General features: G+C 48.3%; 1 protein-coding gene across 1 annotated transcript; it reads left to right on the plus strand.

Moving 5' to 3' along the window:
* Positions 1-1,519: 1,519 nt before the first annotated feature.
* LOC109732754 (uncharacterized) lies at positions 1,520-5,005 on the plus strand. The gene is made up of 9 exons (XM_040400101.3): positions 1,520-1,718; positions 1,798-2,612; positions 2,706-2,861; positions 2,952-3,137; positions 3,227-3,533; positions 3,630-4,071; positions 4,150-4,345; positions 4,438-4,536; positions 4,617-5,005. The coding sequence occupies exons 3-9, from the start codon at positions 2,757-2,759 to the stop codon at positions 4,932-4,934; spliced, it is 1,653 nt and encodes a 550-aa protein (XP_040256035.1). The 5' UTR covers positions 1,520-1,718; positions 1,798-2,612; positions 2,706-2,756; the 3' UTR covers positions 4,935-5,005.
* The last annotated feature ends 9,603 nt before the right edge of the window (positions 5,006-14,608 follow it).

Consider the following 14,608-nt stretch of genomic DNA (forward strand, 5'->3'; position numbering starts at 1 on the left):
ACATTTTAGAAAATACATTTACAATTTTAAATACGCGTTCAACTTTTCCCAAAAATGTTTTGAACTTTTTTTTCCAAATGCACAAACACTTTATTTACCTTTCAGAGTAATTATAATTTTTTTGAACGTCAACCCAAAAACAAAGCGGAGACCAGCAGGTCTATTATTCAGACCTTGGGTATTCTTCAGACTGAACGCAGTGTGCGCAACGTATATTCAAAAAATTATACACACACATATATAGATATCGTATATTATAAAATGTTCAAGATATAAACGATAAACTTTCTATAATAAGAATTTGTATATTTAAATAAGATCATTGTATATTAATAAATGTTTAATATATATATATTAAAAGATGTGGTGAACATTTTTAATATGCGATACGCTTTTATACGATGAAATTTTAATATATGATGCAATGAACATATTTTTAATTATACAACGCGATGCACATTTTTTTAATGTCAGATAATATTTTTTATATCATATAAAAATCGGAACTGGTCGGAGTTTAAAGACGCATACGAACGAGTTGACGCATAGGATGCCGTGGGGCAGAGGCAGCAAGCGCGCACTGTGAACGACTCGGCGCGGATCGATTTCCGGCGGATGGGCGCGCGTTTTTGTACTTCGTAAAACAATCGAACGTTGAAAGGTACTCCCTTTGTCCCAAAATAACTGTCTTAACCTTAGTATAACTTTGTACTAAAGTTAGTATAAAGTCGAGGCATTTATTTTGGGGCGGAGGGAGTATAAAACTGTTTAGGCGTCCCTGTTGAAGCAATAGGAGCAGTAGCGCAGCGGCAGCCAGCTCCGAAAATGCCGAATGGTGGACGAGCACTATGAGGACTTTATCCAGTCCGTCTGTTTTACACATTGGCCAGCTTCATCACAGTATTTGCGGGAGCTGTCCCCCCTTAGACCATTCCCGCCCACGTATTCTGGTTGTCAGTGAGGGCGTTGTAGCGACATAATCTAGCTTTGTGTTGATGTACCAGGTACACTCGAGCATGCGCATGCAGCAAAAAGAGAGTCGCCCATGTGGACAGTATTTCGCCCTTGCACGTGACCCCCCGTCACTCTCATGGTTCAGTTTTGTACAGATAATCCTTCATTAACAGCATATTAGCGTGAGATGGACCAAATTCAATCAAAGAGCACCGGCTGTGGATTGTCAACGACTCTATATTGTAGTAAACCAAAGGAGTTTGCGGTTGGAAAATGACAATATCCCGCGAACTATCGTACTTAATCACAATTATGGCACCATTTTGGACATGTTTTCCCACCATTTTTTTGTGCCTCGGTAATTAAACACGTAATTTGTTTTTAGCAGCTAGACCATGTAGTTTGTTGGTTAGGTCCGTGGATGTCCAGATTCGCGATGGGCCGGATGGAACAGCTGCCATCTCACTGTTTTCGTCACGTCTCGACGTGCAAAAAGTTGCGTGAGGGCCCACCACACATCAATTCTATCCAGGGGGACTAGTCATCTCACGCAATTACTGCCTCTGCCGCCGAGTTCATCTTCTCCAACCATCCTCCTCCCACCCACCCACACACCAGAGAGGCAGGTAGAACGAGGCCGCGAGCTAGGAGGTAGAACTCCATGGTCGAGCACAGGAGCTGACACCCCCCGCCGGAAGCACTCAAATTATGCTTTGCCCTCTCACGGACCTGCTCCTCTCCAATCCAAGGCAGTCGATCCAAAGGTATGAACAGCATCTGTCTGATGCCATTAGTAGTGATTTAGCTGTTCTTCATCAATCTGAACAATGTTCATGCAAATAGGTAATGGCTTTTGTGGGGATGGATCCGTTTTCGCCGCCGCTGAATCCGCTAGAGTGGCGAACCAAGATCCAGCGAGCGAGGTTTCGCCAGATGAGTTGGACAGCGATGGCGATTGTTCTGGTGGCGATGGTGGATCCAGCGGTCCACCAGGAACACCAGCAATTACGTCTAGATTATCTTTACTCAAGCTAGGTTCTGTTATTAGCAAATTTTCAGATTTCAAGAAACAACTAGTCAGAGAAATAGGATTCGACGGGTTGCTTCAGATTAAGTCATGGCAAAATATAAATCTTAAGTACAACGCTTACCTCATGGATAGAGTAGATGTTGACAACAGCGTGATCAACCTGGAAGGCCAGGGCATGCTTGAGCTTACAGACGAGTCAGTTCACTCTGTTTTTGCAATACCACGCGGTGAGCTAGCAATTGGTCCAGAAGGTGTCGAACCGTCTGAAGCTTGCATTGAGTATACACGTTTCGCAGCTAGCATCAATGACAAAGGCACACACAGCTTGAAGGCAGCAGAGGCATACCTAATGCGGGACATCGCCGCCAACTTTAGAAAAATTGACATGGATTGTTTCAAAATTGCATTCGTCATCTTCGTAATTGGCCATGTTCTTGCTCCATCAGCCAAACATGATTACGTAACAATAGATTTCTGGGCTGCCTTGAGTGATGTTGACAAAATCCGAACATGGAACTGGTGTGGCTACATTTTGAAACATCTGTTCAATGCTGTAAGGAAATTCAAGTCAGATGTCATTAAACAAAATCCAACAATCCACATTGTCGGCTGCCATCTGTTCCTATAGGTACAAATGTTACGCACAGTGAAGCCTCTGTCATTAAGTTGGTTTTAATATTTTTTTGCCCAAGCTAACAGTTGTAGATGCATATGTTTTCAGGTGTTTGTGCTTGACAGCCTCGAGCTTGGCCAACTGAACAAACCACGCGGAATGTACCCAAGGATAGCGCTTTTTGAGCACGAGCCGATGAAGAAGATGATTGATATCACATCAGTAAACATGGGTGGAGGAGAAATATCATTTCACGGGGCATCGGTTAGTCCACGAAAAATCCATTATCGGAAGACATACTCATTTTTAGTGAGCAAGCCGTAATTGTTTTTTATTTATGTTGACCGGGTCAAGGCTGAACAAAACGTCAGCAAAGGTATTGTCTGCGCATCAACCGAGCTTGCAAATGAAAACATTCCGAGGCATTCTAATACGACGAAACGAGTCCAGATGCCATCTGCGCCTATTTTAAGAGGTACTTACAATAAAATTGGTCCACAAGATTTCTCAAACCACATACATACAAACTATCCATCAATAGTAAGTACACACATCGATCTTGATTTTTGCCAAGCATGTTGAATCATTTACCGTATACACTAATCACGACAATGCATTTTTGTGAACAGTCCGGTGAGAAGCTCGGGATACTTCTCCGTGAGCACAATGCTCGAGGTCTGGCAAACATTTCAGAGATGAGGCAGTCTTTCCAGTCATCAATGTTCACATTTGCGGACAAGCTCATCAACTGCATCGCTGAGAATTGTTCTTGTTGCAAGGCCAACGGACGTAAACAATGCATCCTGAAGAGTGAAAATCAAAACAGTTGCACCAACTTGGCCAACACTCCTATGCAAGAAAAAATAGACAATTCGTTTGTTACCCCTATTTGCAACAAGGTTTCTCCCAGGCTGGCTGGACAACTCCCAAACGACGGTTTGTTCCGAAAGAAAACCAATTAGTTTACATACAATGCCTAGTTCAACCTACACCCTTTAAAAGTAACAGTTTTGAGAATCATTTCCGACGCAGGTAGCTCGTCGGCCAATAGCTCCATTGCAAGGAAGAGGGGAGTTGTGTTCAGCCCGGCCATCCAGACGGAATCATCAAAAAAGGTGTATCTTCGGCTGGACGACCCACTCCAAGCAGTTTCCCATTCAGCAGTAGATACTGTCAACAACTCATCTCTGTCTGCGAAGCAAGACACTCGCCGAGAGGTTGCCAATACGATTTATTCATTCTTTGATGACCTGACTGCTAGCATAGTCACGTACTATGCCGAGCAACGACTGAGCTCTGGATATGTTACATTCGGAACTACAAACGACACCATGCCAGCCAAAATTCGGATAACAAAGTGCAACATCGCCCGCGACCCATGGGCAATCGGTTCAGTTCCGATGCCGCCGGCAGTCCCAGTCCTTAGAGCCATAAAAGATTGGTTGGCTGTGTCATCCACATTCGTCCTTGAAAGGTATTTTCATATAGATCCACTCAACATTTTCAATTTAGTATTTTTCACAGCTTTTTCTCACACCATATATGCGTTCAGGAAATGGATTATGCATCCAAAACCAAGACTCATACTGCTCGACGGCATTGAAATCCAACAACAACTATCAGGAAAAGAACAACTTAGTCATGAGATGTGTGCTGTTATTTTTAGGAGGCTTTCACAGATGGACAAGACCTATTCGAAGGACACTTTGACTATGTTTTGGAGGAAGTTTCTTGAGCCTGATTTCGCCGTGAGCTCCTACCAATAAATCAGTCATAATACATAGTTTCTTTCGGTATTATATCTTTTTTGTTTGTTAAGTCTGTTTCTTGTGTTTTGCAGACCCCAGTTTTATCTAATGCCGATCCATTGACCATCCAGTCGATCCGTGCAACATTTACAGAAGAAAACGAGTTTTTCAGCCCAGCCTCTAGTCGGATGGTGAACCCAAAAAATTAAACATCTAAACTAAACTATATTTTAACATAACTTGTCTCCTTACTATCTGTTTTTTGTGGCAGTGGCATATACCTCCACTCCTACCGGACGGATGGGCCGTCTACGCATTCGACATGGCCAGGCGAAGGATTTTAGTACTAGACCCGGCCGTCGGCCCATTTGGTTTTAGCAATAGAAGGATCAACATGCACACATATGTGTCTGACCTACTTCACGCTGCACTCTTCAGATGCATCCAATCTTTATATGATTCCTGGCACTGCAGTTCCGGAGAATGGACCCGTGCATTTCCTGTGATATCACGGGCATCCCTTGTCCATCGCTTCAATATGTGCTTTTCTGGTATCTTGCTCAACTTGAGCTTGATCATAACCTGCTGACACAAACACGATTTTAGACATCGGAACAACAATTGCACAGTTTACATGGCAAGATATTACATTTACCTTCAGTGCATGGCAGCAGACCATTCCAGAATGCTCGAAAATACCACACTCGCAGTTGAAAAAGGTCTTATCATCATCAACATCAACCTTGAATTGGACCTTGCTCCATTTCTCACGAGAGAGAGCATCCACATGAGTAAGAATGTATACCTTTTTTGGTACAGCAACATCTAGTTCATAAGCCCCTGCCTTGTAAAGAGCACTGCCAAATTGCTCAAACATTGCCCTGGTGTAAATCTTGCTAGCGTGCCTCTCAATTGGGAGATTTACTTTCAAAAGAACACCACTCTAAAAAACATTAAAACATACACACAAACAAGTGAGCATTGGGCAAAATGATCTGCATTTTGTTTTACTGGATGGAAAAAAACACTATCTTCTTGAAGGCTGGAACATACCAGAGCAGTCCGTTTCTCCTAGAAACTCTCCTCAGAGTCCCTATCGAACTGAAGCTTCTCGTATTGTTTAATGAACAAATGCATTGGGCACCCGGGTGGGACATAACTCTTAAGCATGTGATTGGCACTTTCACTACGTTGAGTGCTGGTCATTTTCGCGCAAAAAACACCTCTGAAATCCGCAGCGACTACATCCAATAAACAAGCGGATCTAATGAAACATTCGCCTAGAGGGAGATTAAGTTGCAGTTTAATTACCTCTTTTCTGAATCGCCCTCCGGCGGCACGAACAGGTCCATGGAGCCCTATCCAAGCTCTCGATCCGGAGGAAGAAGAGGAGGTGTAGAGAAGAGCAGCAGGCGTCGCTTGGATCTTGGTCGCTCAGTCTCGACCCCGAGAAAGAAGACGAGCTGGACAGAGGAGCAGCAGTCGTCGCTTCGACCTGGGTCGTCACCGACGGACCAACCCTGCTTTTGATTAATGAATAGCTGAACAGTTTGGTGTGGACAAGTTGTCCCACCACTTGGGTCACGTGATCTGGCAAATGCACCAAACGAGCTGCACAAGCACCACATCGCGCTGTTCGCTGGTCCAGCCTCAAAAGCACGAAACATTTGTTCCAAAGCGATACGCCTAAGGCCCCTACCACCTATCACTAGCGATAGAGCATGGGGGGGCAGCGACTTGACGTTTGCTCATCTCCAGGAATCCACCTACGGCCAAGATTAAGTCCACACAAGCCCGCGTCCACCGAAAAGTTGCTTCCCAGCCAGCTCGCGCTTCCAACGGCACGGCGAGGGTTCAAAACCCGGCAGCAAGCGCGTGTGTGGCTATTTTTGGGAAAATATTTTTTGCGGCTAAGACCTTTTTTACAAATAGAGGATATATGCGTGATTAAATAAAAAGTAAGGGTTCTTTTTGTAAAATAGCATGCCACATCACCCCCGACAGCGGGTCCTAGCGGTCAGATACATCGTTAATATGCGTCTATACGCATCTTTAACCGTTTTGCAACACTTAGGCCCTGAGTTGGTACTGAACTGCAAAACTTTTAAGTACTGGTACCAATCCGTGAGTAGGTGCTGAAGTGTGGTACTAACTGTTAGATGTATATAGTTCATTGTGTACATCCCCATTGTATAAGGGGCTTTTCTGCACTTTACCACATCTGTATATTTACTGGCCTTTGGCCCTCAGTAAAGTTAGTTGCTCACTTATCCAACATGGTATCAGTAGCCAGGTTCCTCTTCCTCTCCCGCACGCTGCAGCTCCGTGCCTAGCTTCCTCGTCGCCGGCCACCTCCTCCCCTGTCGCCGGCCACCTTCTCCGCGCCCGGCAGCCCTCCCTCCTGCTGCTGCTCTGTCCGCGCCCGCGTGCTCAGCCGCGACCTCCCCGCCTGGCCGCGCCCAGGTCGCGCCCTGACCGCGCCTCTGGCTGTCGCTGCTCCTTCCGGGCGCCCAGGCCGCGCCCCTGGCTGCCGCTGCCCCTTCCGCGCGCCCAGGCCGCCCTCGTCTGTTCCGCTACCCCCGACGCCTCCGCATCCGGCCGGCTGCCGCTTCTCCATCCGCTGCTGCAGGTGCAGCCCAGGGCCGGCCCTCCTCCTGGCCTCCCACTTCCTCCCGATTCCCCACTCGGGGCTGCATTGGGCTAGCGTGAGGCTCTCAGCCCCGATCCAGATCGGGGAGAGTTGACCCAAAAAAAGAGAGGAGAAAAACAGAGTTCCCTCATGTCTTCTTCGGGCTATGTTGCTTTTCCTCGGTGCTCAGTGATCTTCGATGACACCAACTACGCTGAGTTTGTGGGGTTCATGCACATCCATATGCGTGGTCTTCTTCTGTGGGGTGTTCTTTCTGGCGAGGTCCCTTGCCCGCGATGCCCTGTTGCGCCCGTGGCCCCAATCCCACCGGTGCCGCCGATACTTGCTGCCGAGGCTTCTCAGGCTGACATGGATGCAGCCAAGGCCCTTGATGATGCTGCAGTTGATGCTTATGATCAGCAGGTATCTGCTTATTCCGATGCTCTTTCGGTGTACCGCGATGATTTCTCTGCTTACACTCAGTGGTGCAATGACGATGCTCGTGCTGCTGCTGTTCTCACTGCAAGTGTCCTCCCTCAGTTTGCTTCGGAGTTCATGGGACTTGGCACAGTTGCAGCGATGTGGTCTTATCTTTGTCAGCGCTATCAGCCCTCTGGTGATGCTCTCTACCTATCTGTGGTGCGTCAGGAGCACGCACTCCAACAAGGTGATTCCTTTGTTGATGAGTTCTATTCACAGTGCTCTGCCATCTGGCGTCAGCTTGACTCTCTTCAGACAGTTGTTTGTGGCACCTATCGTTGCTGTCAGACTACTCGATCTGATCTGGAGTTTCAGCGGGTCCATGAGTTCTTATCTCGTCTCCGCTCTGAGTTTGAGCCCAGACGTGCTCACTTGCTTGCTCGTGGTCGTGTTCCTATCTCGGAGGTGCTTGCCGAGCTTCGTGCTGAGGAGACCCGCCTTCGCTCTGCTGGTGGTTCCGTCTGTGTTGGCTGCTCGGCTCACCGCTCCACCGCTCCTCCCCACACTTTCACGGGGGGTGGGTCGCCCTGCTTAGCCATCGACTGCTTTGCAGGGTGGTATTCCTATGGAGTGTCTCACTGGTCGTTCTCCTGACTACTCAGCTCTTCGTATATTTGGATGTGTGTGCTATGTCCTTCTTGCCCCACGAGAACGCACCAAACTGACTGCTCAGTCGGTTGAGTGTGTCTTCCTTGGATACAGCGATGAGCACAAGGGCTATCGCTGTTGGGATCCTGTTGGTCGTCGTTTGCGCATCTCGCGTGATGTGACCTTTGATGAGTCTTGCTCTTACTACCCCCGTCCTTCTTCCTCGAGCTTCTCTGTGGACGATATTTCTTTTCTTCTTCTCCCTGATACACCCTGCTATGTGCCTCCTGTTTCATCTCCTCCTCCTGCACCTCTCATTCCCTCTCCTTCACCACCGACACCATCTTCCCCATCCTCCACCTTCACCTCTCCACCATCCTCTCCAGTCCGTCACCCTATCTCACCGTGTCCTCTCCACTATACTCGTCGCCCTCGTTCTGAGGATGCTTCTCCTGACGCGCCTTCCAACTCTGGTGCACCTCTCTTCACGCCTCCCCCGGTTCATAACCTCTGTGCTCGGCCTCGCCCCCCGCCTGATCGCTACTCTCTTGCTCGGTACAGCCTCTCTGTTATTGCTGAGCCCACTTCCTATCAGACTGCCATGACTCTGCCTGAATGGCAGCTTGCGATGGCCGAAGAGCTTGCTGCCCTTGAGCGCTCTGGCACATGGGATCTGGTTTCCCTCCCTTCCGGTGTTCGTCCCATCACCTGCAAGTGGGTCTACAAGATTAAGACTCGCTCTGATGGTTCTCTTGAGCGCTACAAAGCGCGTCTTGTGGCCCGTGGTTTTCAGCGGGAGCAGGGACGCGATTATGATGAGACATTCGCTCCTGTGGCCCACATGACCACTGTTCGCACTCTTCTTGCTGTGGCTTCTGTTCGTCATTGGTCTATCTCTCAACTTGAGTTCAGAACGCCTTTCTCAATGGCGAGTTACGTGAGGAGGTTTATATGCAGCCACCCCCGGTACTATGCTCCTGACGGTATGGTATGTAGACTTCGTCGCTCCCTCTATGGTCTTAAACAGGCCCCTCGCGCCTGGTTTGAGCGCTTTGCCTCTGTGGTGACTGCCGCTGGTTTCTTGCCCAGTGATCATGATCCCGCGCTGTTTGTTCACACGTCTCCTCGTGGTCGAACAATTCTCCTTCTCTATGTTGATGACATGATCATCACTGGTGACGACTCTGAGTGCATTGTCTTTGTTAAGGCTCTCCTTCGAGATCAGTTCCTCATGACTGATCTTGGTCCACTTCGCTATTTTCTTGGGATTGAGATCTCCTCGACCTCTGATGGCTTCTACATCTCCCAAGAAAATATATTCAGGATCTTCTTGCTCGCGCTGCTCTTGGTGATGAGCGCACAGTTGTGACTCCTATGGAGCTCAACGTTCAGCTTCGCGCCTCTGATGGTGACTCTCTTCCTAATCCCACTCGTTATCGTCACCTCGTTGGCAGCCTTGTCTATCTTGCTGTTACGCGTCCTGACATCTCATATCCTGTCCATATCCTGAGTCAGTTTGTTTCCGCCCCCACCTCTGTCCACTATAGTCACCTCCTCCGTGTTCTACGATATCTTCGTGACACGATCTCTCAGCGCCTTTTCTTTCTCCGCTCCAGCTCTCTTGAGATCCAGGCCTACTCTGATGCTACCTGGGCTAGTGATCCCTCTGATCGACGCTCGCTGTCTGCTTACTGTGTCTTTCTTGGTGGCTCTCTTATTGCCTGGAAGACAAAGAAACAGACTACAGTTTCTCGCTCGAGTATAGAGGCTGAGTTGCGAGCCATGGCTATGTTGACGGCTGAGGTGATCTGGTTACGGTGGTTACTTGAGGACTTTGGTGTGTGTGCTACTACCTCGACTCCTCTACTGTCAGACAGTACTGGTGCTATCAGTATTGCGCGTGACCCGGTGAAGCATGAGCTCACCAAGCACATCGACGTGGATGCCCACTTTGTGCGTGCTGCTGTGCAGGATCAGACTCTCGCTCTTCACTATGTGCCCTCTGAGTTACAGTTGGCTGACTTCTTCACGAAGGCACAGACTCGAGCACAGCATGGCTTTTTTCTCTCCAAACTCAGTGTTGTTGATCCACCATGAGTTTAGGGGGGGTGTTAGATGTGTATAGTTCATTGTGTATATCCCATTGTATAAGGGGCTTTTCTGCACTTTACCACATCTGTATATGTACAGTAAAGTTAGTTGCTCACTTATCCAACACTAACATGCAATTAACTCTCGAGCGACGGGCTCCTGTGGCCGGCGCTGGCCGCCCTGTACACAAGTAGAGCCCTGCTTTACAGCTCTCCAGGACGATGTAGAGGAGGACCAGGTCGTCGACGACGCCGACGACGCACGCGTGGTGCGGCACGCCGTCGTCGCGCAGGCCATGGCACCGGATTGAGAACGAGGAGACGTCCGGCGGGTCGAAGAGCAGGAACGAGATCTCGACCTCGACATGCACCGCCGCTCCAGCGTCCTTTTCTAGTTTTACCAGGACCGTGGCGGTGGTTGCGGAGGAAGAGAATTCTCTGGCGGAGGCCAGGCTCCTCCAGCGGTGCATGGCGTCGCTGGCCAGGGTGTCGAGGAGGATCCAGTCGGGATAGGTCGTGGATGACTCCTCCTTGACCTTGTGCTCGACCGGCGGCGGCGCCGAGAGGTCGTCGGAAGACGAAAGCATGGTGTACGCGCGGATCTGGGATTTAGAGTGTTGTCCGGATATTTTTTGTCAGTTAAATAACGGAAATTAAGCCTTGACTGCACTTGGAATCGGACTCGTACTGTCCAAGTCCAACGGAGTCAACGTACTGTCCAAGTCCACGCGGTTGCCTCCGGCGATTCCCGGGCTTTTTTCAGTTTTCTCCTTTCCGTTCAATTTCTAGGTTTTATATTTTTATGGGTTTTTGTTTTCTTCTTGGCTTTGTTTCCAGTTTCCTTTTCTTTTCTCTTTCACCTTTTTCAGTATTTTCCTTTTTTTTCTGTTTTGTTTCAAGCAAAAACAAATTAAAAAAATTGAGTTGAGTGTTCTTTCTCGTGAAGCAGTTAGGCCATCTACAACACCGACCCTCAAACCGCCCGCATATATTTGAACCGCGCTGCTCGGATGTGTTGTGTCATCCAAGATGGATCTGTATCGATCCGTCACGTGGTTTGGATCATGTTTTTCCCACAAACTGAAATCAAACATGAGGGATTTTTTGGGAGCCCGGACATCCACCTGGTCAACAAAAGGTCGCTACGTACCTGATGCCAGCACCCTCTCTCTACTCCGTCTGTACATAATGGCAGAAAGCCACTGCTATTTGGCGGAAAGAGTGATTAAATTACATAACTAATGCAATGGAATGTACTAATATAATTAATGTTTTGTGGAAGCTATACAAATAGAATGGGATGTCGCGGAAAGTACATACTCTCTTCGTCTTTGAAAGAATGTATTTCCAACTTTGTTGAAAAGTCAAATTTTTATGTTTGACCGAATTTATACAATAATACACTAACATTATGCCATCAAAATAGTAGCATTAGATTCATGATAAAATATATTTTTCAGCATATACCTATTTGGTTTCGCAAATATTGATATATTTTTGCACAGACTCGGTCAAATTTTGAGATAGTTTGATCCTCCAATAAAGTTGAAAGTACACTTTTACAAGGACGGATGAAGTAGTAATTTGGCGAAAGCATGTGACTAATAATTCCGCATGCATGGCTTTTGGCAGAATGCATTTGTGCATGGCTGTTGGTGTTGGCGGAAAACACTTGTGCACATGATTTTCATTACTTAATTTGCATAAACTTGATCTTGTGTTGTTGGCAGAAAGCACAAATGCTTCGCTAGTAATTTCCTTAACTCGGCTTGAATTGTATGCCGATAGCGTTGATGACCGCCTTTCGCATTCGTGTCCGCGGCTGGTCCCGTGTCCGTGAACGGATGCAAGAAAATTTATGGGTCCGCCTTGGAGATGCCCTTAGCTAGCCGGTGAGCAGAGTTGCTTGTGTACATAGGTGCGTGCTGGCTTTAGTTTGGTTTGATAATTTGCTGCTATATTTTGAGAAGAATCATACATTTGTGGTCAGCATGCAGTACGCTTAAGTTCCCCGTACATTTGACAGGAACTTAGCCGCTGGGACAACCACCCTTCCCCCCTCGTCGCCGCCAATAGGCGCCGCCGGGCAAAGCCTGCATGGCGTCGTTGGTGGCGGGGGTGCTTAGTTGTTCCCTCTCGCTCGGGCTGTCTACCTGGGACAACTAGGTCAACGAGAGACACCGGGGTGGCGCGGCGAGCTGGCGATGGTCGGCGCAGAAGGTGTGACAGGTTGGCGCGGCGGTCCGCGTGTTAGTTGGCGTGGCATGACGAGGGTGGGCAGAGGCTGAAGGCATGACGACGAGTGTGCATGGTGCCCAAGTGCGGTTCTGCAGCGCGCGGACAGCGTCCCCTCGCAAATCTGCTAGGTGGCGGCTTTGCGAGCGGTGCCTTAGCCGTGAGCTGGGCGCCGGATCCGCAGGTAGCCGGGGTCAGTACTGCCGGGCCAGATCTGAGGAGCACAGTGAGCTGGCGCCGGTCGGTGAGACTGGCGCGGCCAGTTTGGCGCTAGTGGGCGCGACAGGACGAGGGGCGCGTGATGCATTGTCGTAGCCGGATCTAGGGCGGCGCGTGCGCGTGGTTCTCGAGCGCTGTTCCAGCACGGATCTGTTCCGTGTTGGACGCGATGAGCGCGGGCGGCTCCTTAGTCTTATATAAGGTTGAAAAAAATTCCAAAATTAAAATATGATCACGAATAAAAATGTGCATGAAAAATCAATGGACATTCACAAATTTAGTAACATGTTTGTGACTTTGGGAAAACGTTCACGTATTTTAAAAAGTGATCATATGTTTAAAAAAATGTTCATGAGTTTTGAAAATGTTCAAAATTCTACTATTTTTTATAAAAAAAGCTATAATATTTCTAGAAATTTGTGATTTTTTAAAGAAGGTTCGGGTTTTCAAAAATATTCCCAGTTTTAGAAAAGATATTCACAAATCCTATTTTTTTAACAAGACTGTTAAAAAAATTATGTTTAAAAGAGGAAAGGAAAAGGAAATACATAGAAAGGAAAAAATGAAAATTTAAAAAGGAAAGGAAAGTTATTGACGGCCCGATATTTTTTGGGAGCAATTGACGACCCGGTTTTGGCTGGGCTGGCGTGGGCGTGATCGAAACAGTTGGCCTCCCCGTCAGCCGGCATCGTAGGTATAAACACCCCGAGCCAGACTCCGTACACAAACGCCCCGCCCGCCGTATAAACACACCGAGCGTGACCCCGTATAAACACCCCGCCCGCCGTCAGCCTGCATCGTAGGAACCCTAATCGGTGCTACCTTTCCCTTCTCACCTGGAAAGATTGGCGGCGGCGAGTTAGACGAGAAGAGGCAGCGACGGCGAGAGGGAGATTGATCGAGGTGGCGATGGAGTACGTACCACCCAACGACCCGTCGTGTCCGACAGTGGGGAAGTTGGACGACTCGCCATTGCCGGCAGTGGTAACAAGACACGAGACACCCAGAAGCGCCCTAAGCGATTTCTTGCCCATCAAGGCAGAGTTGCAGAGGCAGACGAGCTTCCTCATCGACAGGGAATACGACGATGTCGTGATTCGGGTTTTCGTTGAGCTTGTATCCCGGGAGGCCAAAGCATGGATATGGACCGTGAGATCAAGAGGCGTGCACATGATATCTTTCGCCGCTTTTCTGGTCCCGTCCCGTTAGGGTTCAAGGTGAAGCTAGACGAGACGGTTGATGATGGGACAGTTGGTGATTTCGATCGCGCCGTGTCCGTGTTCGCCCGGCGCATATGTGTGCCTCTAGGAAAACTCACAGCTCTGCTCTCCAATGAAGAAAGAGAAGGCCAACACGAACAAATTCGGCAATTGTCTTTGATCTCAGAAATCATCCATGGTTTAAGGGCCACGCTGGGGATGCCACACGATGATGGGTTTTTGAAGCCCGGATCACCGTACGTCGACTCGGTGTTTCCGAGAGTGGTACTACGGTGGGGGTGCAGAAGCGCCCTCGTTGTATACTCACGCATCAAGAAAGAGCTGCAGAGGCAGGTGGGCGAGCTCATCTACACGGAAGACAATGGTAATGAGCTTCGGTTGTTCAATTATTACGGTGTATGTTCAGGAGCAAGCATGGAGGATGCAATCAGGACTAGTGCAACTAAAATCTTCACGAGATATTTTGGTCGCATCCCGCAGTGGTGCAAGAAGATGGAGGCTGAGAGGAGTGATGAGACGAAGGACGAGACAGATGATGAGATAGAAGGTTTCAACCTTAACGTGTCCTTGTATTGCAAGGACATATGCAGGCAGGTAGAAGAACTCCTAGGTCTGGTCTCAGTTGACAAAACTCCACAAATTGAGCAATTGCTTCGGATTGCATATGAGATCAAGGATTTCAAGCGCAATCTGGCAAAAGTGGGTTGGATGCCAGGGGAGGAGGAGATTGTGGCAGAAGGGATGGAAATCAAGGGAGAAGTGGTGGTCAGTGGCACCATAGTCACAATGACAAAGGTGATGA

The sequence above is a fragment of the Aegilops tauschii genome, chromosome 2 (assembly GCF_002575655.3).
Source record: "Aegilops tauschii subsp. strangulata cultivar AL8/78 chromosome 2, Aet v6.0, whole genome shotgun sequence".
NCBI classification, from domain to species: domain Eukaryota; kingdom Viridiplantae; phylum Streptophyta; class Magnoliopsida; order Poales; family Poaceae; genus Aegilops; species Aegilops tauschii.

What these genes read in the sequence shown, in the direction of transcription:
- LOC109732754 (XM_040400101.3), top strand. Translation starts at nt 2,757, where the DNA reads ATGTACCCAAGGATAGCGCTTTTTGAGCACGAGCCGATGAAGAAGATG. An exon ending in TATCATTTCACGGGGCATCG is followed by an intron (nt 2,862 to 2,951) that starts GTTAGTCCACGA and finishes GACCGGGTCAAG; the next exon opens with GCTGAACAAAACGTCAGCAA. An exon ending in ATACAAACTATCCATCAATA is followed by an intron (nt 3,138 to 3,226) that starts GTAAGTACACAC and finishes TTTTGTGAACAG; the next exon opens with TCCGGTGAGAAGCTCGGGAT.